This window comes from Oryx dammah, unplaced genomic scaffold (assembly GCF_014754425.2).
Source record: "Oryx dammah isolate SB20612 unplaced genomic scaffold, SCBI_Odam_1.1 HiC_scaffold_26, whole genome shotgun sequence".
Taxonomy (NCBI): Eukaryota; Metazoa; Chordata; class Mammalia; order Artiodactyla; family Bovidae; genus Oryx; species Oryx dammah.
The window spans coordinates 55,230,101-55,257,806 of NW_024070210.1; the positions used below are offsets into that span (position 1 = coordinate 55,230,101).

Genomic DNA, 27,706 nt, shown 5'->3' on the forward strand with positions numbered 1-27,706 from the left:
ACAAATAGAGTGGGTTATGTGATACCACTCATCTGATGTTAGGCAGGCTCAAAATTAAAAAATAATTTTTTTCTATGCACATTACTCAAAGAGCTTATCATAGGGGCTTTGGTGTAAGAGACTCTTGATGTGAGGAAAATAGTATTTTTTATATAAGTATTTACTAAGTATAAATGCACTTAATAAATCCACATAATCTTGTTCCCTGCCTTCTCTTTATAAAAAGTTCCTCTTAGGTAACTTATGTCATCTTTTTCCTGCACAGTTAGAGACTGAACTTGGATGCCTTTGGGGTAGACAGGCCTGGCAGCCACAGGGAATGTTTTTGGTTCTGGGTCTGTCTTGGCTTCATTGCTTCGAATGGAGCATGGAGGCTCATTTCTCTTTGTCCTTTTTGCCAGAGGAACAGAGACGAGACTGTACTGGCCCCTGAGGTTTCCCCTGAGCTTTAAGAGGCAGACACACAGACTGTATCCTCTGTCCCACCCTCTAGGTGAAATGGTACGCCAGGCCCGGGTCCTGGCCCAGGCCACCTCAGACCTCGTCAACGCCATGAGGTCAGACGCGGAAGCTGAAATCGACATGGAGAATTCCAAGAAGCTCCTGGCAGCAGCTAAACTCTTGGCTGACTCCACAGCTCGCATGGTGGAGGCTGCAAAGGTAGTACCTTGGATTTTTTCACTTGAAAAGTGAACGTTATTGAAAGTAAGAGTCTGAAAGTTACCTTCAAGATAGAGAGTGGTTAACAGAATGCGTGTTTTTATTTGTTTAAAATCTATATGGCTTTATAATGTTTAACCTTCTTCAAGTGGGAAACAGGGAAGTCATGGAACACACGAATGAAATTCTTTAGGGCGATGGTGCTGACTCAGCCACAGATAGCAGAATCCCTGCTTAGCAAGCATTCTTGCCATTGAGTCATTGCCATTGACTTTATTGAAAATGGTGACTAATTTAAAGTTGAGATTTTCAACAGTAAATTCATTTTGACCTGTTTTCTTCCTGTAGCCTTAATGTCACTTTACCCTCCATTTGACTTCTCAGCTAAACTTCTTTCAAGATTTTGCATAAGTGACCAACTTGTGGTTACCAAAGGGGATGTGGGGGAGAGATAAATTAGGAATTTGGGATTAATATATACATACTATTATGTATAAGATAGAACTACAAGTTCTATACAACAAGAACTAACTGTATAGCACAGGGAACTCTGTACTCAATATTTTATAATAACCTATATGGGGAAAGAATCTGAAAAAGAGTATATATATATAAAGGCAAAATTCAGCAAATTACCTTATATATAATTTTATACATAATTACCTTATATAACTTTATACCTTATAAAATTCATGTATATATATGAATAAGAAAACAGAAACCACCTTCAACTTCATATCCCCAAGGTAACATGTTGAATGTATTTCTGTGTATTTTCAGGTTCATTATACATCCCCCACAGCTTAGCCTGTTAGGCTTCTAACAGAACAGTAGGGTATCTCAACCAAGTATGTGAATTTCATTCCCTTCCAATGTCTGTGACATGCAGTGATATCCAGTAGACCTTCCTCCTTGTCTAACTCATCATTATATTACCTGAGGGGCTGAGAGTCCTTGGAGATATATCCTGGGTAGGACTGAAGAGAATCCCAGGGAGGGGCAGAGTCTGAGCTTCCTTCCTCTGCTCTGATCCCTCTTTTTGCCAAGAAGCTCTGCTTCTAACCATGCCTTTTAGCAAAAATACACATTAGACCTTTGGATTATAGTAAGTTGTGTTTTTTTTTTTTTTTTTTAAGGTTGTTACTAGTTTTGTTTCCTTTTTTTCCCCCTTCTTTCTAAGTTTAAACAAAGCCATTTCAAGCAAACCCTCATGTTCACAAAAATTACCTGCTAGGCTGGAAAGAACTTTAATGATAAGTCTGCATGCTGAGTTGCTTCAGTCATGTTCAACTCTTTGCATCACTAGGGATTGTAGCCCGCCAGGCTCCTCTGTCCATAGAATTCTCCAGACAAGAATATTGGAGTGGGTTGCCATGCGCTCCTCCAGAGTGAAAAGTCTAGTCAGTCCTTTATTTTACAGATGAGAAAATTAGAGCTAAGAGAAAAGTTAAGCCTATTATCACATAACCAGGACTAAGCCGACCAACGTGCACCTTTGTTCCTAGATGTGTAGTGGTCCCCAGACCCATCCACTGCATATACCAACTTACCAATGTATTTGTTATTTTAGATTATTTATATTAAATGGGACAAGTTGAGTGTTTTTCTAAGTTATTTTAATCTTTTAGTTAAAAGTCATCATGGCAGTATTTTAATTGCTGAAATTTGTTGAAAGATAAAGAATATATGGTAGTTAGACTTACAAAGAATATATTTAATGTGAAGAAAAAAATATAGATAATCAGTAACTAAGATTGCAGGCCAAAATTAGTATCCCATATCTAATATATGTTCATCATAAAAGACATTGCTAAGGAAGGATCCAGACGCGCACGTCAGTATAAAGTACAGAAATGGTGCTTTCCTGCTGCTTGAACACAAAGTTAAGGCTGGTGTGCCACTGGAGGCATTGATAAAAAATACCCAGTGACCAGAAAAAATGACTCTCATAAAAGCAAAAGAATGCAAAAGGAGCCCTAACAATCCTTTCACATGTGAAGTGCAAAGATACAATTTTTTAGTTGCTAGAAACACAAAATCAAGACTAGTAAAAATGGTTTTAAGTTTGAAAGAATGGGAGATTCTGAGAAGATTGCCAATACAACTCTGCCATGGGTGTTAGATCTGTTCCACTCAGTGTGAATTCCTATGACTTCTTATAAATACTGTAGTTCAGAGAAGTCAATTTTTGCAAATTGGTAAACTTGGCTAGGTGGCCATATGGAAAATGGAGACGTTCAAAAAATTGATTTTCAGTAATTGGTGTGTTTCTTTCTGCCTTGCAAGCAATTATTATAGCCTGAAAATGTTCATGGAAAGAAACTCATTCATCTATATACATCCAGTGCTGGTCACAAAACATCCAGGCCCTGTGCGAAGAATCTTGATTGATGCTTTTATTGCCGGTGGAGGTAGAAGACTGGATAAGCTTTACGTTTTTGTTGATTTGGGGCTTCTCTGGTGGCTCAGATGGTAAAGAATCTGCCTTGCATTGCAGGAGACCAGGGTTCAGTCCCTGGGCCAGGAAGATCCCCTGGAGAAGAGAATGGCTACCCACTCCAGTATTCTTGCTTGGAGAATTCCATTGACAGAGAAGCCTAGCAGGCTATATAGTCTTTGGGGTCACAAAGAGTCGGACATGACTGAGTCACTAAAACTTAATACACTCACTCATCATGCAGTAAAATTATCTTCTCCATACATTATCTTTAGCCTTTCTCTTCTACCTACTTATCTAAGTAAAATCCACTTGGACTTCTACAGCAACATGATAAAAGAGCCATGGGCTTTCACAAGGGAAGCATGGCCATCAGCAGTGCATGGAACCCTCCCCTTTCCATGCCTGGATAGCAGCATCAATTTCTCTTGTTACTTTAGTACAATTGGGTACCAATTCTCCTTGAATACATTTGCCAACTCAGGCTCTCTAGAAATGTAATTTCTAGATATGGTCTTTCTTGAACAACATTGCCTCATAGAACTTTAAATGGCATTCCTCTCCCTCCTCCCCCCAACCTGGGCCCCTGTGTTATACTGTAATCTTAGCCCATTCTCATTCTCCAGTGCAACAGGACAGGAGCATCTTTCAGCAGGGATATGTGTCTGTTACTCTAATTAAAATATAGTTCTTCCCAAGAGATGTGTGGAGGAGGGACTTAACATCTTTTAAACCGTGGGTTTCTGACCACAAGGTAATTGATATGGATGACGAAGACTATGATCTTAAGCATTACCATTGGATTTCTCCTGTTTAGCTGTGCATTGTTGAAACATCCCATCCCCTGGTAGATATTTTTTTATTGAGAGGAAACATCTTTGTCATAAAGATACTGCTCGGAGCATTCCAAGATATCTTGTACTCCTAGGAGAAAGTAAAATTGAAGGCATAAATTCAGTGTCTTTGGCACATTGCCCCCTGGACCTCCTGAAATCTTTGCTTTCACCTTGGCAGGGGGCTGCAGCCAACCCTGAGAACGAGGACCAGCAGCAAAGGCTGAGAGAAGCTGCCGAAGGTCTCCGGGTGGCAACCAATGCTGCGGCCCAGAATGCTATTAAGAAAAAAATCGTCAACCGACTGGAGGTCAGTAAGGAGTAAAGAGCCTGGTTTGCTAGAGTTTAGATTTGCAGAGAGTCCGTTGAAAGAACAATCGAATTCATAAGGCAGTGCCCATCCAAAGGAAGCTAAAGCAACACGGACGACGCAGTTTAAGGTATTAGATGCTATGAGCAGCTTGAACAGCTGGTTTAGGGCCACTATACGTTTAGGTCCAATGGTTTAGATCCATTGACACAGTTTGAAAAACTGCTTCAGGTCATGTTTGCACAAAGCCAAGATCTTTTCAAAGTTTAACAGTCTTGAATAAAATTCAAGTTTTCTTTCAGGAGGAACCATGATTTTGAGGGTTTTTTTGTTTTCCCCTGGCATTAAGGGATGTACATGTTCAGAAAAAAATGTAAAAATGTAGCTAAAATGTAAATATTTTGTTGGAGGTAATGTTCTTTCAAGACTTCCAATAGAAAGTAATCACTTTTGAAGACTGGAGATGGGAATAAAGAGGTATAAAAGGGACTGCTGCTGCTGCTGCTAAGTCGCTTCAGTCGTGTCCAACTCTGTGCGACCCCATAGACGGCAGCCCACCAGGCTCCCTCGTCCCTGGGATTCTCCAGGCAAGAACACTGGAGTGGAAAGGGACTAATAAATACTTTTGTCATTTTTCAGAATGCTCATTTATTCTTGGGAAAAAAGTAATAGGTACAAATTCTTTAGAAAATGGATCTCACAAATGTACACAGGAGACTCTTAGAATACAATCTGGGGGGATTTGAGGCCAGAACTTGCCTGTCTGGTGAGGAATCCCAACATGTGTAGTTTTCTGGGTTCCGGAAAACAACCGGCCTCCACGTCCGTGGAAGGAGACTGGAGGGTCGACATGATTGTTATGCCAGGCCCAGAAAAGCCTGGGCCCTTCTGAACCCAGGCAAGTCAGGAGCACCAGTGTTTGTGCCTGGCACTTGACCCAGAAAGCAGCCCATGCCTCATGTGAGAGAGAGGCCTTTTTCCTAAAACACTTAGGCTTGGTGCTGCTTATCAGTTCCGTATGGTCTTGGGACTTGTCCCTTGTCTTTTGTAGAAAGGCAAATGAACACCGGAACTCGGACACTCGAGCCAGCCCCTCTTTTTCATTTGTCCCGGGCAACAGAAATCAAAGGGAGATGTCAGGACCCAGCTAGGTTAGGGTGTCAGTGGTGCTGAAAGGCTGGGGTCTGTGCCTGGCGCTCCCTCTCTTATAGCTGTCCGGTGCCCCCCTTTAGTGGAGAGAATGTATGTCAGTGTGTATGTGTGTGTGTGTTTGCACACAAGAACCCTGGCTCACCTCCTCTCTCTGACCCGCTCCCCCTCCACCTCCTCCAGGTTGCAGCCAAGCAGGCTGCTGCTGCAGCCACACAGACCATCGCTGCCTCCCAGAACGCAGCCGTGTCCAACAAGAACCCTGCGGCCCAGCAGCAGCTGGTGCAGAGCTGCAAGGTGAGGCTCTGGCCACCGGAGAGCCAGGTCTGCTGAAGGACACCCTGATAGCATTAGAGCACGTGGTGCCCGGCTAATTCAGTTAAGACCGATCATCCAGGCCCCTAATCCAGTTTGTTCTGGCTCCCATGTTTCAGGTGTACACACACATACACACATCTGGCTTGTGTCTATTAAGTGGATGCCCTGTACTTGGAAGGAAAGCACAATGTTTTTACCAGCATTGTCTTTCCTTTGTCTGGATTCTTTTCCTCCTTTTTGTGAGCACAAATCAAGGACGATCGATGATGAGGCCATTTTCGGGCTCTGAAGCAATAATGAAGCATTGAATTTCCCAAGTGCCTCCCTCCCTTTGAACAGTGGCATGTACCTTCAGTCTTGGATTTATTCATCCTGCCTGGTCTCAATGCTGCTGTGCTCTGGGGCTTACTCTGGTTACCTGATCGATCTTCTGAGACCAGGCCCTGATTCCATGCTGAAGCCACAGTGCAGCCGAGGGTGCAGCACGCCACTGCCACCTTCCCTGAGGGCCCACAGTTGACTCCCAGGAGAGCCCTGAGTAGTGCCAGATGCACACTCTCATTGCATAGCTGTTGCCCACATCTTGGCACCGTTTCTCGCTGAAGTCTCCCGCAAGTGTTTGCAGTCCGCCGTAGGACATGGGTGTAGGGACATGTTAGATTTAGGAGCTCTCTCCTTGCTCAACTCCCCTCTGAAATGCTGCATGCATGAGGGGTGTTGTTGCCTTTACTTCAGAAAATGGCTTTACTTCTGCACGGAGACCACCCGGGACCCTTTAAGTCCCGAATCCCGGGTCTCTGAGCCCAGCCTCTCATTAGGAAGCAAGTTTTCTCTGGTAGAAAAGCCTCAGCAATACAGGAGGACCCTGACCTTGGGACTGTGCATGTCAAGGAGGGCTTTTTCTGAGAGTCAGGCACCTGCTATGGAGGGAGATGGTTTCCTATTGGGGCCTGGCATCAGCCGCCAGTAGGGAGAGCAAAATGGCATTTCCCTTCTCAGAGAGCACATGCCACTTGTGTCCAGGTAAATAGTATGAAACCCCTCACCTCTACATTTTATGAGGAAACTGAACATACTCTGCCTCTGGGTATCCCTGTCAGGGGATGAGAGCATTGCTGTTTATCAGGATGCCGTGCAGAAAGGAAAGTGCACCAGATTCCTGGAGAGGATCCACCGAAAGTCTCCTCGAAGTTTTTTTTTTTTTTTTTAGATTCTTGTCTGAATGGACTCCTGAAAAGAGCATGTCACCAGGGTGGGCTGCTCTTGGGCCCTTCCTGAGAGTGCTGGCCACTGTGCCGTGAGCTCTGAGGGCCTGGTTGGGCAGATGGGGCGTGGGCACAGAGGGACATGTGGGAGAACTCGGAGAGAAAGGCCGTCACCTCCTCGGCTCGGTGGACCTGGTCTCTTTCAAGTGCTCTCACCACAGAATGCTGTACTCCCTTCCCTACCCTGGGCAGTGGGTTTCCCCATTTGAGAAATGAGAACAGAGGAAGAGGAACCATGGTGACATGAAAGTTGATGGACAAAAAGTTTAACAACAAAGTCAGAAATCGACATGCTGACGTATACTGTTGGCTGAGTATTTCTCTCACTTTCTTCTGATCATGGGACTGAATAAACCTCTAATGTACCTATACATTGGAGAGATTCTTTAATTCTAGGGTTTTCAATCCTCAGAAGTCAGGATGGTATGGGGTGCTACTGGGGAAATTGTTTTCAGGCCAAGTTATGGAGGATCATCTTGTGCAGGGTGTGTTGGGACCTGGAGGACCACAGGGTAGGGTGTGTGCAGAAGAAGCCTACCCACAGGTACTGTGTGGGACTCAGTGTTGGCAGGGACCCTGCTGGCTGCAGCTGCTGAGTGAATGCAGGGTCTGGACCAGGCATCCCCCCAGGAGTGAGGGCACACCTACAGAGCATTATCACTTGGGGCATTTGCCCCTACACGCGGTTTTGGTAATTCACCATCCCGGATGTGCTCAGTTTTCATCTTCCTTGCTTCCTGCAGGCGGTGGCCGATCACATTCCTCAGCTGGTCCAGGGGGTCAGAGGGAGCCAAGCTCAAGCAGAAGACCTGAGCGCCCAGCTGGCTCTCATCATCTCCAGCCAGAACTTCCTCCAGGTACTGCAGCAGCATTCGGTCTGCTCTTCCCCAGGACCACACCCACCCCACCCCACACTGGGCAGGGGGTTCCCTTTATCCTTTAGGAGAGGACTTCACAGATTCTAGAGCAAGAGCAAAGTGTTCATAAGAAGCAGACCTGGAGAGGGAGATGGAGCTTGGCAAAGCAAGATGCCAACATATAGGGAAATTGCCATTTTTCTATCTATATTTCTCTTCTCTGAGGGAACACATGTAACCAGTTCCACTTTTTGAGAACAGCCTAGTACTCAGTATTGGTTTAGGTTCGCTAGTTTCTGGAATATGTCATGCCATTATTCTTTGAGTTTTCCTGGTGGCTCAGATGGTAAAGAATCTGCCTGCAATGCAGGAGACCCCAGTTCAATCGGTTCGATCTCTGGATCAGAAAGGTCCCCTGGAGAAGGGAATGACTATCTGCTCTAGTATTATTGCCTGGAGAATTCCATGGACAGAGGAGTCTGGTGGGCTACAGTCCATGGAGTCACAGAGTCGGACACGACTGAATGACTAACACTTTAACAAGTTTCTGGAATATCTCATGCCACTATTCATAGCCAGGCAAACAAGAATCAGTGAGTACATCTTCTCCAAAGGTGTCATGCTTTCTTGTGACAGTTGTAGAATTAGTAAGTATTGTTGGTCTTTGTTAAGTGAGGTGAGGTTCACTTTTTTTTTTTAATTCAAAAACATGTGACTATTAAGTTGTGGGAACACTCCCTTTTTACTTCTTTTTTTCACATCTCTCAGCACTTTGCCAGCTTGGACCCTGTAAACAGTCCATTTGGTTTGATATGTTTCTTCCTCATCCTTGTCTATTCAAATCTCTGCTTACAGGACCCATTGATACATCTATTTGGTTAAAGTGCCTTAGCTCTGACATGCAGGCATAGAACATGAAAAGCTTGTGCTTCCTCACATTTTAACTTCATACATAAACATATTTATGTATGTATGCATTCTCTTGGGATTCACTGTGTATTAACTGTGCTTTTCATGTTAACATTTATATTAAGAACCTTGATGATTTTGATTCATAGTCTCTCATCTCCTATACTCAGTGGTTATCTGTTCTCCTGTTATTGGGCATACGGGTTGTTTACAGTTAGTTGCCATCATAAACAACCTGTGGTATGATAAAAATAAAAAAGACTTAATGTGTGCTCAAATCTTTGTGCCCCTCCTAAATTGTCTCCTCAGAGTAAGTTACTAGAACTCAGATTGCAAGCAGCTTATTTTTATCTTGGGACATCGAGAATTATGGCTTAGACAAGTGGTTTGTCTTCTGCTGTAGCTGGTTAGCGGGCCTGGAGTCAGTCGTGTTTGTCCCACAGTCAGCAGGATTGTGGGGTCTTAGAATAGTACAGTGTGGATGTGTTCCAGGCTTACTCTGCCAGTCCCTACACTTGTTTTCCTGTTTCTTTTGTTCTTCTAATCTTGCTGTGCATCAGACTTTTACAAGAGTAAGTTCAGAGTCAGAAATAAATAGAAATGGAATCAACAGACCACAAGTTTCAAACTTTTTTTCAAGTTTGCATTTTAAACTTTCTTCTTATGTGTGATAAAAGAGCCTTTCCAGAAGGATGAATGAATCTAAGTATACAGCTAGCAGTGTATGGAGCACACTTTTTAATACATCTCTTGCAAGTTGGGAAAGCAGTCATTAAAAAGTCTTTACCAATTTGCTTGGTAAAGCTTTCTTGTTTGATTTTGCCTTTCTGTGGTTTTCACAGTGTTTAACATTGGTCTTGTTTCAGTTATTTGTTTTTATTATGTAAACTTATCTCATTATGCTTTTTGTATATTCATGCTAATTTTTCATATAAATCCTCTTGAATTCTTTAAATATTAATAATATTCCTATGTTCTTGATATTTATGACCTGGCATTTAAATTGTTATAGCTGTGCTAAGAGCAGTTGTGTAGCATACATATCAAAACGCTTAAAATTATGTATACTCTTTGCTCTGATAACTTTATTTCATAGAATTTATTTTTTTAAAAAAAAGAATGTGTACAAAATTTTAGCTACAGAAGTGTTTATCATATTATTGTTTATTATATTTGAAAATATGAAAACATACTCAATACAGGATTGAAAAGTCATAACAGATGTATACACTGGAGTGTTATAACAGCTATCAAGAAATAGAATATGCGGAACAAGGAGATTGAAAAACAGAATAAGTAGTATGATCTTATTTTGGAAAATATATGTGCATGCACACAGCACCCACACATGGTGAAATTTTCCTGGATTCTGAGATGTGAGAGGTCATTTGTTTCATATTATATCCCTGTATTTTTCTGAATAGTCTATTAGATATAGTTGAGACACAGATTCAAGAGCTATTCCAAGAAATACAATATCTTTAACAAGAAATCTCTTTCAAAAGAAAAGAACTCTTTCAAATCTTTTTTTAAATAAGAATTTCAAGCCACCATCCCAATTTTAATTTTACTCCCCACTCTACCCACAAAGACACATACATTTTGTTTCAAACATTCCTAGAATGTCCTGCCCTAGAGTATCTGATTTGGGGTGGCAAATTTGGGGGGAAACTAGATAGTTTTAATATTCATTGTTTTAGGCCAAAGTAAGTTGTGACTAATACAGTGGCCTTGCTCTCTGGGTCTCTCTTCTCTGACTCTTGCTGCCCAGGAGCTGTCTGACTTTCTGTTTTTCTCTCTACAGCCTGGAAGCAAGATGGTATCCTCTGCCAAAGCTGCAGTGCCCACCGTCAGCGACCAGGCTGCAGCCATGCAACTGAGCCAGTGTGCCAAGAACCTGGCCACCAGCTTGGCAGAGCTGCGTACCGCCTCACAGAAGGCAAGGGCACCCTTGTCATGCAGTTAGCTTGCCAGAAGTGGAGCTTTTAATTCCTTACTACCTGTTGTGACCTGGGTGTTCCTTGGGGCCAGAACATGGCTGGGCATGTCTCTTGGTGAAATTGTCTGTTTCATTTGCTTGACCATTAAATATGCTCGTGTGGACTGGCTTCTAACACTCTTAACTGCTGTCTCCTCGACTTAGTTATCACCTTCTGGTTACAGATGACTTTGGTTAAACTATGCTAGTTTACATACTCCCCCCTCCTCCCTTACCCTGGGAATAGCAATGACCTATTTCTCGCAATCTTAGAGGAGACTGGTCATCTGTTCTTGATGCAGGTAGACTGTGGGCAAAGTAAGTGATCACATCATTCAGATACTATCTTGTGAACTGAGTAACAAATTATGTAGGTGGTGGGTCTAATCTGGAGGATCATTTGCATTATCTTTGTCCTGAAAGGTTTCCATGTCTTAAATGGGAACATTCACCTTACCAGGATTCTTAATAGAACAGAATTAGGGATTGAGGCAATGGCACCCCACTCCAGCACTCTTGCCTGGAAAATCCCATGGACGGAGGAGCCTGGTAGGCTGCAGTCCATGGGGTCGCAAAGAGTCGGACACAACTGGGTGACTTCACTTTCACTTTCATGCATTGGAGAAGGAAATGGCAACCCACTCCAGTGTTCTTGCCTGGAGAATCCCAGGGATGGGGAAGCCTGGCAGGCTGCCCTCTGTGGGGTTGCACAGAGTCAGGCACGACTGAAGTGACTTAGCTGCGGCAGCAGGGATTGAGGAGTTTCTGTCTCTGGAACTTATTCATTACCAAAGACGCTCCTTACCGTTCTGTTTGATGTGGTATTAGCATGAAGTTCTGGCATGAATTCATTGTTCCTTACTGTAACAGTCCCTTTGTAGAAGCAAGCAGCCTCATACACGACTAAGGGAAGAAGGTTTGAAGCTGATTTGAATTTGTAATATAAACAGTGTACTATATCACCTAAGGAAAGATATAATCTAGATATTTAGATTACATCTAATAAAAAAGTTATTTTGAACCCTGTTTCTCAAAGAGAGGTCCCGAAGCCATCTGCACCGCAATCACAAGGAAGCATTTAAAATACAGGTTCCTGGCCCTTTGCCCCTGAGCACCCAAGTCAGAATCTCAGGTTATAGAGCCCAAACATCTGCGTTTTAACAAATTTCCTCAGTGACCGTGACACACCCCCCTCCAACAACTGCTTTGGAGCTGTGAGCCCCAAAGTGGGACTCAAGCAAGACTGTGCACTGGGTTCATGAAAATTTTGTGAGAGCTTCTAATTACTTTTATATATAGTGTGAGGGTTAAGTGTATAGGCTCTGGGACTTCCCTGATGGTCCAGTGGTTAAGACTGTGCTCCCAACACAGGGGGCCTGGGTTCGATCCCTGGTCAGAGAACTGGTCCCATATGTGGCAACTAAAGATCCCATAGGCCACAGCAAAGTTCTAAGACCCAGCTCAGCCAAATAAATAATTTTTTTTTAAAAAAGAAGAATTTGAATCTAAATATTCAAATTCTGGCCTTGCTATTGACTAATTTTGTAACCTGGCAAGTTAATTAACCTCTCTATGTCTCAGCGTCCTCACCTAGTAATACTGACCACAGAAATCAATCAAATAGTGTGTGCTGCTGCTGCTGTTACTATTATCTAAAAATGAAAGATGCTAAGATTTACCTGTTTTTAATGTATTTGTATGTGTATAATTTATTAATAAGCATGTTGAGGGGGATGTGATTAAAGCATTTGGAGACTAGTGTTTCTAAAAGATCATAGAATAAAGTAGTTTTCTTTAAAGTTTTTACTAAGGAAAAACATCTTTCATAACCTTCAGTATGAAAAGGTAATGGTTTACAATCTAGAGATTTGAAAAAGAATCGACTCTTGAGAGTCCCTTGGACTGCTAGGAGATCAAACCAGTCAATCCTAAAGGAAGTCAGTCCTGAATACTCCTTGGAAGGACTGATGCTGAAGCTGAAACTCCAATACTTTGGCCACCTCATGTGAAGAACTGACTCATGGGAAAAGACCCTGATGCTGGGAAAGATTGAGGGCAGGAGGAGAAGGGGATGACAGAAGATGAGATGGTTGGATGACATCACTGACTCAATGGACATGGTTTGAGCAAACTCGGAGAATTGATGATAGATAGGGAAGCCTAGCGTGCTGCAGTCCACGTTGCAGAGTTGGACACAACTGAGTGACTGAACTGAACTGAATTTTGGTATAGACTTGTCCCTAGAGTCCTGGGTTCATTTGTTGGTTTGTTCATTCAGCTCCCACATGCTTCCCAAGTCTCTGTGTGCACTCATACTGTGCTGGCTGCCCCATGTCTAGAACCTAGACACAGTGAGTAAGGATGCTCTTAGTCTGAGGGGCAGTGTATTGCAGATATAAACAGCTTCAAGGAGACTTTAAGTATAAGTACTTAAGTATAACTATAAGTACTTTAAGTTATGAAGCACACACAATTGATTATTTAGGGAACTTAGGACTGAAGTCTTAACTGAGCATAATTTTGTTCTCTTAGGAAATGCTAGTTACCTTTGCTTGCTCTTGCTAAATTAGGAGAGTCATTGGTTATATCCAGAAAAGCATTCATGTGTTGCAAGGTACTAGGGTTGCTTTTCCAAGCAGACCTTCGTGTACATATTTCCATCTCTGTTGACAGGCCCATGAAGCCTGTGGTCCCATGGAAATCGATTCAGCACTGAGCACCGTGCAGACCCTGAAGAGTGAACTGCAGGACGCCAAGATGGCGGCTGTGGAGAGTCAGCTGAAGCCACTCCCCGGGGAGACGGTAGGAGATGTCGGTGGCAGCCAGGGGTGGGGCTTCACCTTCTATTAGGATACATCAAGGCATTTTTAGAAGTTGCGGGTCAGTGCGCCTAAATTTCAAGCTTTGTTAATGCAAAGCCCAAGATGGCCCCATGTCTCTAGAACTGTGTTAGGGTAGAGATGGCTCCAAGGGGCCTCTGGTGATGGGTCTGTGTGTGCTCCCCTAGGGTGTGACTGGGATGACCAGGCATCTGTTACTATTCACCCCTCTGTTCCATAAACAATACCTGCTGGTGGTTGAGGCCAGGGTTCTAATCCTGTGCCTTTTTCTGAAAAGAATGCCCAGTGCAGCTGAATGAACTATGTTTACACATAGAAGTTCTGGCTTTCTCGGTTCAGGATGTATCATCCACCAGTTGTGGGCAAGTCCTGATCTCTATGTTCAAAGTATTTTATCTGTGAAATGGGTGGCAGTTAAGTTATAAAGATAAATGCAAATTATTTTCAACAGTCATATTAAAAAAAATTCTTTTTCCATAGTATAATGGGCAGTGACAAAGCACTTTGCTGTAGTAAACCCACAACAGCAAATGGAATGATGGCACCAGAAATCTAACTTAATCACGTTATATCTCCTAATGCCTGTGCCGGGGTTTTCTTGGCTACAGTTTTACCAATTGTCCTCGTTTGTATATAGATACCTCCTTTCCCTTACTCTTGAACATTGCTGATAAGATACCTTCATTTATTAAGCACCTGTCAAGCAGTGTAAACACACACAAATCCATCTAGTTTATCCTGACAGTAACTTAATTAACAAGTGTTGTTCATCCCATTTTACAGCTGAGAAAACAGAGGTGTATGTTGGTCACTGTTCTTCTTCATGCTACCTGGCATTAGCATCACAATCATGGTTTGAACCCAGATCTACAGGACTCCCTAACCCATGTCCTTGATATTTTACACTGAGAACTTTTAACTAGTGCCATTCTTTGGATGAACTAAAAATGTTAAGAATATAAAGAGACTAATTCATCACTAAACAATGCCTGGTACATAGGAAGCACACAGAAAATAATCAAGGCAAGCTACCCTTCATTGTAAAAACTAGGCAACTCGGGCTCAGAGAGGTTAAGTCACTTACCTAAAGTGCCCCAGCCAATGATGAGGTCAGGATTGGCTCCTGGGCCAGTGGCTTTGCACTGTGGTCCAGGTGACCCTTTGCAAAGTTCTGTGCTCCAAGAAGCCCATTCTGCCTTTACATAAAACAACTGGTTAGTTAGAATGCAAGAAACATCATGTAATTTTTTAAGAAATTGTTGTGTGTACTGTATTATATGGTTGCCTGTAATGGACCAGGCTCTGTTTTTCACTTGAAGAAAATGCCTCTTAGAAAACATGTTTTGTAGTTAAACTGGCATGCACTTCCTGATCACCCAAAAGTTCTCTTCCAAAATGTTGTCCTCATCTAGTAATCAAACAATTACTCATATCCTAGGCCTCTATTGACTTTATTCTCTGAATTATTTATTCTGTTGACAAAGCAAGATGACGTGCTCGTCATGGGAAGCAAGCACTTTGCCCGTTTTCATAATCTCATTTACCACTCCAAGCCTCTATTTCTATTGCATTTCCTTCTGGTTAGAATTCCATAAAAGTATTATGATCAAATTGAACAATGGTAATGGTCCCACATGCCAGGAAGGTAGAACAGCTGGATGTCTGCCCACTTCCTGCCAAGGCATAATTAATTCTCACTAAGGATTTGTTGCAGACTTTCTGAATTAGCTTCTAAAGGCATAATACTAATAGCTACCATTTGTTGAGTACCTACATTAATTCTCTGAAAACCTTTGAGCTAGATACTATAATCTCAGGACACAGAGACTTGGAGAGGTTCAGTGAATTACCCAAACCTATCACAGGTAGCAAGTACAGGAGGGAAGCAGAGGGCAGGGTGTGAACTGAGATTTGTTTACCCTGAAGCCTGGGTTCTTTCCCCTCTATCACCCTACTTCTTCATAGGGGCATTGGTATATTAGATGGGGAAGAGTTGAAGCCCAGTTTGATTTGCATTATTTGGGGACTAAGACAGTTGTGGATGATTCAGTTCTTCTAAGTTCTTCTCCCCATTGCATATTCTTACAGCTGGAAAAATGTGCTCAGGACCTGGGAAGTACATCTAAAGCAGTAGGCTCCTCCATGGCGCAGCTCCTGACCTGTGCTGCTCAAGGCAATGAGCACTACACAGGTGAGACTCGCCTTCATGATGCCCTGAGGCCAGGTACAGACCACGGGCTGGTGGGAGGAGTTCATTGATTTGACAATGAACCTGATGTTTTTATTTCAGCAGTTCAATATACATTTCTCAAGCATGCTTGTTCCTGGGCTTCATGCTAAGCATACAAAAACTAATCAAATATGATCCCCAAAACTATCAATATTTGTGATTTTTGGCATCCCAGGGTAATTGCTGGGAGAAATACAGGAAAACAATAGAATGGGAAAGACTAGAGATCTCTTCAAGAAACTTAGAGAAACCAAGGGAACATTTTATGCAAAGATGGGCTCAATAAAGGACAGAAATGGTATGGACCTAACAGAAGCAGAAGATATTAAGAAGAAGTGGCAAGAATACACAGAAGAACTGTACAAAAAAGATCTTCACAACCCAGATAATCACGATGGTGTGATCACTCACCTAGAGCCAGACATCCTGGAATGTGAAGTCAAGTGGGCCTTAGGAAGCATCACTATGAACAAAGCTAGTGGAGATGATGGAATTCCAATTGAGCTATTTCAAATCCTGAAAGATGATTCTGTGAAAGTGCTGCACTCAATATGCCAGCAAATTTGGAAAACTCAGCAGTGGCCACAGGACTGGAAAAGGTCACTTTTCATTCCAATCCCAAAGAAAGGCAATGCCAAAGAATGCTCAAACTACCACACAATTGCACTCATCTCACATGCTAGTAAAGTAATGCTCAAAATTCTCCAAGCCAGGCTTCAGCAATACGTGAACCCTGAACTTCCATATGTCCAAGCTGGTTTTAGAAAAGGCAGAGGAACCAGAGATCAAATTGCCAACATCTACTGGATCATGGAAAAAGCAAGAGAGTTCCAGACAAACATCTATTTCTGCTTTATTGACTATGCCAGAGCCTTTGAACTGTGTGGATCACAACAAACTGGAAAATTCTGAAAGAGATGGGAATACCAGACCACCTGACCTGCCTCTTGAAAAACCTATATGCAGGTTAGGAAGCAACAGTTACAACTGGACATGGGACAACAGACTGGTTCCAAACAGGAAAAGGAGTACATCAAGGCTGTATATTGTCACCCTGCTTATTTAACTTCTATGCAGAGTACATCATGAGAAATGCTGGGCTGGAAGAAGCACAAGCTGGAATCAAGATTGCCAGGAGAAATATCAATAACCTCAGATATGCAGATGACACCACCCTTATGGCAGAAAGTGAAGAAGAACTAAAGACCCTCTTGATGAAAGTGAAAGAGGAGAGTGAAAAAGTTGGCTTAAAGCTCAACATTCAGAAAACGAAGATCATGGCATCTGGTCCCATCACTTCATGGCAAATTGATGGGGAAACAATGGCTGACTTTATTTTTGGGGGCTTCAAGATTGCTGCAGATGGTGATTGCAGCCATGAAATTAAAAGACGCTTACTCCTTGGAAGGAAAGTTATGACCAACCTAGATAGCATATTGAAAAGCAGAGACATTACTTTGCCAGCAAAGGTCCATCTAGTCAAGGCTATGGTTTTTCTAGTGGTCATGTATGGATGTGAGAGTTGAACTGTGAAGAAAGCTGAGCACTGAAGAATTGATGCTTTTGAACTGTATTGTTGAAGACTCTTGAGAGTCCCTTGGACTGCAAGGAGATCCAACCAGTCCATTCTGAAGGAGATCAGTCCTGGGTATTCATTGGAAGGACTGATGTTGAAGCTGAAACTCCAATGTTTTGGCCACCTGATGCAAAGAGTGGACTCATTTGAAAAGACCCTGATGCTGGGAAGGATTGGGGGCAGAAGGAGAAGGGGATGACAGAGGATGAGATGGTTGGATGGCATCACTGACTCAATGGACATGGGTTTGGGTAGACTCGGGGAGTTGGTGTTGGACAGGGAGGCCTGGCGTGCTGCAGTTCGTGGGGTCGTAAAGAGTCAGACATGACTGAGCAACTGAACTGAACTGAACTGAGGCTGTGTTCTTGCCTGGAAAATCCCATGGACAGAGTAACCTAGTGGCCTGCAGTCCATGGAGTCACAAAAGAGTTGGACACGACTTAGCAACTTTAACAAAAAACAAAGCTGTGCAGCTACTCAGCTACACTCCTTCCTGCAGGGCCTGAAATTCTACTTGTTCTACATCCTGGTCCCCACTCTGTTCAGTCAATTGTAGCTTCTCTAGTCAGTGTGTAGTGGAATCACATTGCGGTTTTTAGTTTGTGTATCCCTGAGAAGCAGTGTGGTTGAGGATATTTTCAGTGTATCAACCATTTAGATACCTTCTTTGTGAAGCATCTCTTCGTGTCTTTTGTGCATTTTTAAAACTATTGGTTTTCTGTCTTTTCCTTATATATCTGCAGGAATTAGTTGTCACGTATATTGTGGCTTGCCTTTTATCTGTCTAAAGGTATTTCCTGATAAACAAAACTTAAACTTTAATATAGTCCAATTTGTACTTCTCCTTTATGGTTAGTGCTTTTTGTGTCCCATTTAATAATGTTACTTTTCCAAGTCATGAAGAGACTCTTCGCTGTTATAGTCTAGAAGCTTCGTTTCAGTTTCCATGTAGTAAGTCCCCTGTATGTGACCTTCAGGCTGTGGACTTTGAAAGATGCACATATGCATTCCATCCGCATCAGGCATGAGTGAAATTGCAGCTTGCCCTCCATCCCCTGTTGCTGACAGTCCTTCAGCTCTACCCTCTCCCACCTCTTCCCCCTCACCCAGTCAGTAACTCTTCTTGCCTGTTCACTTGATGCCAGGCCCTGTATGCCAGCTGTTTTACTGTACTACTGTACTTTTCTAGGTACTGTACGGTAAGACTTAAAATATTTGTGTGTGTGTGTTTATGCATTCTTTGTGTGTAAAGTGTTACAAACTGATTACAGTACTGAATAGCTGATTGTGTCCGTTGGGTAAGTAGCTATTTTTGTTGGACTTACAATTTGGGCTTAATGAATGTGCTCTTGGAATGGAACCTATTCGTTTGTGATGGACTTGCCATACTTAGAACTGTGATCCACCTGGAACTGAGTTTCATATGTGGCAAACGGGGTCCTAGTGGAGTTGTTTTTGCACCAGGGCATCCATGCATTCCCTTTCCCCAGTGGTCTTGAGGCCCACTTCATTATAAATAAAGTGAATCAATGTGTGTGAGTCAGTTGCTAAACTTTGCTTCTTTTTCATTGCTTTAACTGCCTGTTCCTACCTTAGTACCACACTTTGCTAATCACTGCAGTTTTATACTAAGTGTATCCAATAACATGAGTGCCCTGACCTTACTATTCTTCCTCAAGTTAGTCCTGACTTCCTTGACCCTTTATATCCACTCTCTTTTAGATGCAGCCTATCAATTTGTGCCTTCCCACCAATAAAAACCTTTTTAGTTTTTTTTTTTTTTCCCTTGGTGGTTTGATTTTGATTTGGGTTTCCTGAATCTGGAGATAATTGGCATTTTTATATCACCAAATCTTCCAATCTACGAATATGGCGTGTCTCTACATTTATTTAGGTTTTCTTTCTCTCAATATTGTTTTATAGTTTTTTGCATAGATATTTTGGTTTTCATTATAATATGCATCATCGAGCTTCTCCCCTTTTACTTTCAGTTTTTCTCTATGTTCATACTTAATGTGTGTCCCATGTATTTCACGTAGTTGTCCTTTTATGGGGGAAGAAGTTATTTGTTGCTGTGACAGTATTTTTGTTTCAGTTGGAGTATTTGGTCTATTGAGGTTTGAATTTGTCATCTTACTAGTTCTTTTCTATATGTCCTCCCTACCATAGGTTCCTTTCTTCTCTCCTTTCTTGCCTTCTTTCAGATTTATAAGTGCTTTATAAAATCAGTTACCCTTGATTAGTTTTTTGTACTTTCATTGCCTATTTTGTTTATTTTGTGGCTGTGCTGGGTCTTTGTTGCTGCACATGGGCTTTCTCTAATTGCAGTGAGCAGGCACTACTCTTGCAGACTTCTCATAGTGGTGGCTTCTCTGGTTGCAGAGCAAGGTTGTGGCCCACAGGCTTAGGTGCTCCCTGGCTTGGGGGATCTTCCTGGACCAAGGATCAAACCCATGTCCCCTGTATTGGCAGGTAGATTCTTAACCACTTGGCCCACCAGGAAAGTCCTCATTGCCTATTCTCTAACAATTTTTTAAAAGTATAATATAGGTTAGTATGTTTACCTCTTCCTGGACAGTGCAAGAATCTTGGGACACTTACACTTTATCTTTCTTCCAACTCGTTCCTTATTGTTGAGTGTTTTAATTCTATATGTACTTAACCTCCTCAATACAGACGCAAAGTTGCGTCATAGTAATAATTAAGTTCATGGCAAATATATGGGGAAACAGTGGAAACAGTGTCAGACTTTATTTTTTAGGGCTCCAAAATCACTGCAGATGGTGACTGCAGCCATGAAATTAAAAGACACTTACTCCTTGGAAGGAAAGTTATGATCAACCTAGATAGCATATTCAAAAGCAGAGACATTACTTTGCCAACAAAGGTCCGTCTAGTCAAGGCTATGGTTTTTCCAGTGGTCATGTATGGATATGAGAGTTGGACTGTGAAGACAGCTGAGCATCAAAAAATTGATGCTTTTGAACTGTGGTGTTGGAGAAGACTCTTGAAGGAGATCAAAGTGGTCAATCCTAAAGGAGATCAGTCCTGGGTATTCTTTGGAAGGACTGATGTTGAAGCTGAAACTCCAATACTTTGGCCACCTCATGCAAAGGGTTGACTCATTGGAAAAGACTGATGCTAGGAGGGATTGGAGGCAGGAGGAGAAGGGGACTACAGAGGATGAGATGGCTAGATGGCATCACGGACTCGATGGACGTGAGTTTAAGTGAACTCTGGGAGTTGGTGATGGACGGGGAGGCCTGGCGTGCTGCAGTTCAGGGGGTCGCAAAGAGTCGGACATGAATGAGTGACTGAACTGAACTGAACTGAATAATTAAGTGCTCCTCCATACTGACCTTTCCATTGTTGTTCATTCCTCCCGGATCGCAGTGTGCCTCCACCTGGGATTATTTCCTTTCTGCCCAAAGAACTCCCTGCATCATTTCCTTTAGTGCGAGTCTGCTGTGACCAATTCTTTCAGTTGTTGTTTGCCTAAAAATGCCTTTGTGTAACCTTTATTTTGGGTGGATAATTTGATGTACTATAAAATTTTAGGTTGGCAGTTGTTTTCTTCTAGCTTTTGAAGATGTTATTCCTTTGGTTTCTGGCTTCCTTTATTTCTGCTGTGAAGTTAGCTGTCACTTTACTCTTCTACAGGTAATGTGGTTTTAGTTTTCCCTCTGCTACTTGAATTTTCTCAATCTTTTTTTGAATTTTTGAATTTTCTCAGTCTTTGATTTTCAACCACTGTGCCCAGAGGAGTTTTGTTGTGTGCTGTTTTGCCTACTTATCCTGCCTTGGGTTTTAGTACTTCTTGAGGATGAGATTCGTTTTCTTAGGTCAGTTTTAAAAAACTCAACCACTGTACCTTCTAATATTGCTTCCATCCCATTTTTTCTCTCCTCTTTGTAGATTCCAGTTACCCCCTATATTGGACATTTTCACTATATGTGTCTCCTATGCTTTTTTTCTCTGTTGGGCATAATTTTTCTTCATGCTTTATTCTGTGGGGTTTTTTAATCTGCAGCTCACTATTCCTCTGTTTATTTGTGTCTATTCTATCTTTAAACCTTCTGTTGAGTTTTTAATTTTTAATGTCATATTTTATACTTTTTAATGTCATATTTTATATTAGTCTTTTGATAGCTTTCTTATACTTCCCCCTTCTCTGCAGAAATTCTCTATCTTGTCATCTAACTTCTTCAACATATTTTTCACATTTACCTAAAACCCAGGTAAAAATTTAAAAAAAATTTTTTTTCTGCTTTGTCATGCAGCATGTAAGGTTTTAGTTCCCTAACCAGGGATCAAACCCATGCTCCCTGCATTGAAAGCACAGTCTTAACCACTGGATGGACCATCAGGGACGTTCCAAAGTCCCAGCCTTGAGGATCCAGTGTCAAGATCAACTATGGGTACCTTGTTGTCTGTTTTGGGGGTTTTTCCCTCTGTTTTCAATTATTGATCTTATCTCCTGATGTTTCTGATATTTTAAAAACTTAATGCTGATCATTGGTATTTCCATTGTAGAGATAATTTGAGGTTCTAGATTGTTTTTCCTTCGATACAGAGGATTATTCTTTTATTTTAGCAGGTGGTTTAGAAATGAGCAGATCACCATAATATGAGTGGATCTAAACTGACTGGATATTGTAAAGTCTATTTCCAATTTACATTCCATGATGTAGCCCTTTGTGCCACCTGTCCAAACACCTGTGGTGTTTATGAGCGCCATTCTGACAGTTGAAGTCAGAACTATGTTTTTAACATCCCAGCCCCACGCAATTGCAGAAGGTTTTGCTCAGCCTCTCAGCTTCTGGGCAGCAGTTTACAAATTAGAAAATGCCTTGAGGGAAAAGCAACATTGTACTCACTTCTATGTGCTTGCTTTCTCTTCAGGATCTTGGCTTTCTTTACCTTGGCTCCTTGGTATCTCTCCATTGTCTTCAAACAGATGTTTCATATATTTTTCCCAGTGTTTCTAGTTGTCTCTCAGGAGGGGAGGATTCATCTGCAATAAGTTAGTCTGCCTCTTTGGTTTTTTAAAAAACTGTGTATATTGATTACTTTGAAAATAAAAGCATAACAAGAACACAAAAAGAATTATAGCATAGTGTAATATAGTACCTGCAACAGTAAAAATGAGCAATTCTGTCTTCATGAGAGGCTAAAGGAAGGTACTAAAGCAGAATTGACACTTGATAGGGGTCTTAAGGATTATTACAACTCACATACTATCTAAGGAGAAGGAGAGGTGTATGTAAATTTTTAAAAGTGTAAGGCATAATAGAGATGTAGTTTCAAGAATTTTTGCACATTCCTGAAATCTTGCCAAATTTTATGTAGATGATGAAATGGATTTTTATTGAAGGAAGGACTGCGTTACAAGTTGTATCATCTGATACTGATTAACATCAGGATGACAGACTGTCTAGCTGGTGTCTGAAGAACAGACTAGGAATAGCCCCATTTCATTTTGGCAGGTACCAACTATGTGGACTTGGAAACAGCATATGTGAAGTCCCAAAAGCAGGAGAAGAAGGCTAATCAAATGAACTGAGAAGGATCCAAGTAAAAGGCAGGGAGATAAGGAGTGAGAAGATAAGGCTGTGAAGGTCGGCTGGGGTCAGATCCTGAAAGGCGTCATGCATGCATCCTCAATCGATCAGTAGTATCAGTCAGACTTTTTGCGACACGGTGGACTGTAGCCCACCAGGCTCCTCTGTTCATGGGATTTCCCAGCAAGAATACTCAAGTGGGTGGCCATTTCCTCCTCCAGGGAATCTTTTCAACCCAGGGGTCGAACCCGCATCTCCTGTGGCTCCTGGATTGACAAGCAGTTTCTTTACCACTGAGCCTCCTGGGAAGCCCCAGAAGGCCTCATAAGCCAATTTAAATAAATTGAGGGACTTTCCTGGTGGTCAAGTGGTTAAGAATCTGCCTTTCGGACTTCCCTGGTTGTCCTGTAGATAAGAATCTGCCTGCCACTGCAGGAGACACGGGTTTGACAGCTGGTCTGGGAAGATCCCACGTGCTGTGGAACAACTAAACCCATGTACCGCAACTACTGAACCAGCGTGCTGAAATTACTGCAGCCTGTGCACCTAGAGCCCGTGCTCTGCAGCAAGAGACACCCCTGCTGGTGCAACTAGAGAAAGCCTGTGCACAGCAATGAGGACCCAGTGCAGCCAAAAATAAAATACTTATTACAAAAAAAAAGAATCCGTCTTGCAATGCAGGAGACACAGGTCCAGTCCCTGATCAGGGAACTGAGATCCCACATGTGGCAGGGCAACTAAACCTGTGCCCCGCCACTACTGAACCCGCCAACTCTGGAGCCGAAGCCCCACAACTGGAGAGCCCATGAGCCACAACAAAGACCCGATACAGCCAAATAAATACATATTTTTAAAAACAATAAATAAATTGAAATTTAATCTCAGAGCATGTGAAAGTACCAAAAAGTTTGCACCATGGACACAGTCTAGATTGCCCTTTAATGCAGATTACCCTTCTTTCATGTGCAGATAAGTTAGAGAGAAACAAAGTTGGGGGCACTGAGACCAGTGAGAAGGCTGTTGCATTTATCCACATAGAAATGTTAGTGGTTTGTGGTGGAGATTTTGTTGTTGTTCAGTTGCTAGGTCGTATCCAACTTTCTTTGGCCCCATGGACTGCAGCATTCCAGGCTTCCCTGGCCTTCACTATGTCCTAGAGTTTGCTCAAACTCATATCCATTGAGTCGACAATGCCATCCAACCATTTCATCCTCTGTCACCCCCTTCTCCTCTTGCCCTCAATCTTTCCCAGCATCAGGGTCTTTTCCAGTAAGTCCAGCTCTTCTCATCAGGTGGCCAAAGTATTGGAGCTTTAGCTTCAGCAACAGTCTTTCCTTTGGATATTCAGGGCTGATTTCCTTTAAGATAGACTGGTTTGGTCTCCTTGCAGTCCGACGGACTCAGAAGACTCCTCTCTAGCACCACTGTTTGAAAGCATCAATTCGTTGGTGCTCAGCCTTCTTTGTGGTCCAACTCTCACATCCATACGTGACTAATGGAAAAACCATAGCTTTGCCTGTATGGACTTTTGTCTGCAAGATGATGTCTCTGCTTTTTAATACACTGTCTAGTTTTGTCATAGCTTTCCTTCCAAGAAGCAAGTGCCTTTCAATTTCATGGCTGCAGTCACCATCCATAGTGATTTTGAAGATCACTTAGAAAATAAAATCTGTCACTGCTTCCACTTTTTCCCTTCTATTGGCCATGAAGTGATGAGACCAGATGCCATCGTCTTAGTTTTTTGAATGTTGAGTTTCAAACCAGTTTCTTCACTCTCCTCTTTCACCTTCATCAAGAGGCTCTTTAGTTCCTCTTCACTTTCTGCCATTAGAGTGGTTTCTGCATATTGGAGGTTTTTGGTGTTTCTTCCAGCAGTCTTGAATCCAGCTTGTGCTTCGTCCAGCCAGGCATTTCACGTGATGTACTCTGCATAGAAGTTAAATAAGCAGGGTGACAGTATACAGTTTTGACGTACTCCTTTCCCAATTTGGAACCAGTCTGTTGTTCCATGTGTGGTTCTAACTGTTGCTTCTTAACCTGCATACAGATTTCAAAGGAGGCAGGTAAGGTGGTTTAGTATTCCTATCTCTCTAAGAATTTTCTACAGTTTGTTGTGATCCACACACTCAAAGGCTTTAGTGTAATCAATGAAGCAGAAGTGGATGTTTTTCTGGAACCCCCTTGCTTTCTCCATGATCCAAAGAATACTGGCATTTTAATCTCTCAAGAAGGTAGGGAAAACCACTAGTCCATTCAGATACGACCTAAATCAAATCTCTTATGATTATAAAGAGGAGGTGATAAATTGCTTCAAGGGATTAGATCTGACAGAGTGCCTGAAGAACTATGGACTGAGGTTCGTAACATTGTACAGGAGGCAGTGAGCAAAATAATTCCAAAGAAAAAGAAATGCATGGAGGCAAAGTGGTTGTCTGAGGAAGTTTTGCAAATAGCTGAGGAAAGAAGAGAAGTGAAAGGTGAAAGACAAAGGAGAAAAGGAAAGGTATACCCAAAAGAATGCAGAGTTTCAGAGAATAGCAAGGAGAGATAAGAGCAATGCCAAGGAATAGAGGAAAACAATAGATTAGGGAAGACTAGAGATCTCTTCCGGAAAATTGGAGATATCTAGGGAACATTTCATGCAAAAATGGGCATGATAAAGGACAGAAAACAGTAAGGACCTAACAGAAGCAGAAGAGATTAAGAAGAGGTGGCAAGAATACACAGAAGACTATACAAAAAAAGGTCTTAATGACTCGATAATTATTATGGTGTGGTTACTCACCTAGAGCCAGACATCCTGGAATCAAGTGGGCTGTAGGAAGTATTACTATGAAGAAAGCTAGTGGAGGTGATGGAATTCCATCTGAGCCATTTAACATACTAAAAGGTGATGTTGTTAAAGTGCTGCACTCAATATGTCAGCAAATTTGGAAAACTCAGCCATGGCCACAGGACTGGAAAAGGTCAGTTTTCATGCCAATCCCAAAAAAGGCAATGCAAAGAATTTTCAGACTACCATTCAATTGCACTCACTTCACACACTGACAAGATTGTTCTCAAAATCCTTTACACCAGGCTTCAGCAGTGCGTGATCTGAGAACTTCCAAATGTAAAACTGTATTTAGAAATGGCCTTGGAGATGAGGGATGGATTAAAGACAAAGAGACTTGACAATTGTTGGCAATTGTTTCCTAAGTTTAAGAAAAGTAACATAGACAGCTCTAGGTTTAGCCTGATAGCTGAACTCACTGTGGTAGAAACACTGGGTCATGGGCAGCCATGTTGAGAGCTGGAATTTCAGGATTCCAGGTTCCACTTCAAATGGATTCAATTTGAAGTCTCTGCAGGATATCCACAGAGAGGCACTCATTAGGCAACTAGATATTTGCCTCCGGAACTCAGTAGAGAAGTCTGAGCTGGAGATAAATATTTTTAAAATTTGAATAAAATGGTGTTGGTTGACACCATGGTAGGGAGGTAGATAAGTTTGCCCTGGGGTGGGGGTAGTGGTACAATAAGAAAAGTTTTATCAGATATAACCCTGCAGAACCCTTTAAGGAGAAGGCTGAGCAATAGAAATCTTTGAAAGACACGAGAATGTGCATCCTTACAGCAAGGAAACCAGGAGAGAGGGATGTCTCTCAGCTCACAGTGTCTGCCTAGAAAGACACTGAAGAGAGAGACTGAAGCATCCGCTTGGCTTAAGGAAAAACTAAGTCACTGACTCTCCCTGTTGAAGGCCGTTTCAATAAAGTTGAAGAGTTGATGGGAAGCAGGGAGAGGACGTGAGTGTGGCCGACCTCTCCCTGGGTGTTAGTTCCCTCTCCACATCTGCGATGTGTGGGATACGCAGAAGTTATACACAAGCTGCCCCTGGACTGTATTCTAATGCAGATGTATGTGTCTGGGGGCGGGGCGGGGGTGGGGAGGCGGGGCTTGGCCAGCATGGTGTTCAAAATGCATTTAGTCTCGTCTGATTACAGTTACACAGAAGCCTTTCCAGATCCTTTGGGGCAGATTAAAAAAAATCTTTCATACATGAATTTTTAAATTTATATTTTAATTGGAGTATGAAGTGAAGTGAAATCGCTCAGTCGTGTCCGACTCTTTGCGACCCCATGGACTGTAGCCTACCAGGTTCCTCCCTCCATGGGATTCTCCAGGCAAGAGTACTGGAGGGGGTTGCCATTTGCTTTATAATGTTGTCTTAGGTTCTGCTTCCAGTATCATGAATCAGCTACGAGTATGCATACATGGTTTTTACCTTGTGAGTTTGATATGTAATCTAATGCTGTCTACACACAATCTACATGAATTCTGATCAGGAATGATAATTTGGTAAAGAATTCCTCTGTATTTCGTATTATTAATGTGTCTCCTTAAGCTCTGTTGCTGCATATGTTGGGTTCGTCAAGAAGTTCGTACGGGTTTTTCACTTCCCGCTTATGGAAAAAGCCAAACGAACTTTTTGGCCAACCCAATATTTTGAGAAGTAGCTGACAGGAATACTGTGAACGTAATCTGTGTCTTCCAAGGATTGTGGTTATTGACATAGTTGCCTGCTTCAGTGTTTCCCACTGGCAGTTTGGGGTATGTTGCACGCTTGACTACAGGAATAATTTGGGGTGGGTGGGAGTGGTGAGTGCTTGGACACATGACCTTGATGTAACCATCACTACTGAGAACGTTGCCATAAATTCAGCCACATACAGACTTGGATGTTTACTGGGCTCCCTGCCATCTGGTGGTCCTCTTTCATCCATTTGTTGGTGTGGCTTCT

At 42.3% G+C, this 27,706-nt stretch overlaps 1 protein-coding gene across 6 annotated transcripts in view; it reads left to right on the forward strand.

The window, feature by feature from the left end:
* The window catches only part of TLN2 (talin 2), a 496,933-nt gene that overhangs the window by 351,895 nt on the left and 117,332 nt on the right, over positions 1–27,706 (forward strand). For 4 of the 6 annotated variants that reach the window (XM_040226669.1, XM_040226672.1, XM_040226673.1 and 1 more), the window contains 7 exons: positions 494–660; positions 4,112–4,240; positions 5,573–5,686; positions 7,716–7,829; positions 10,543–10,677; positions 13,390–13,518; positions 15,645–15,780. In XM_040226669.1, the coding sequence (XP_040082603.1) occupies positions 494–660; positions 4,112–4,240; positions 5,573–5,686; positions 7,716–7,829; positions 10,543–10,677; positions 13,390–13,518; positions 15,645–15,780 (924 nt within the window). The remainder of the gene's footprint in view (positions 1–493; positions 661–4,111; positions 4,241–5,572; positions 5,687–7,715; positions 7,830–10,542; positions 10,678–13,389; positions 13,519–15,644; positions 15,781–27,706) is intronic. The other 2 variants (XM_040226671.1, XM_040226674.1) reach the window with 1 other exon arrangement.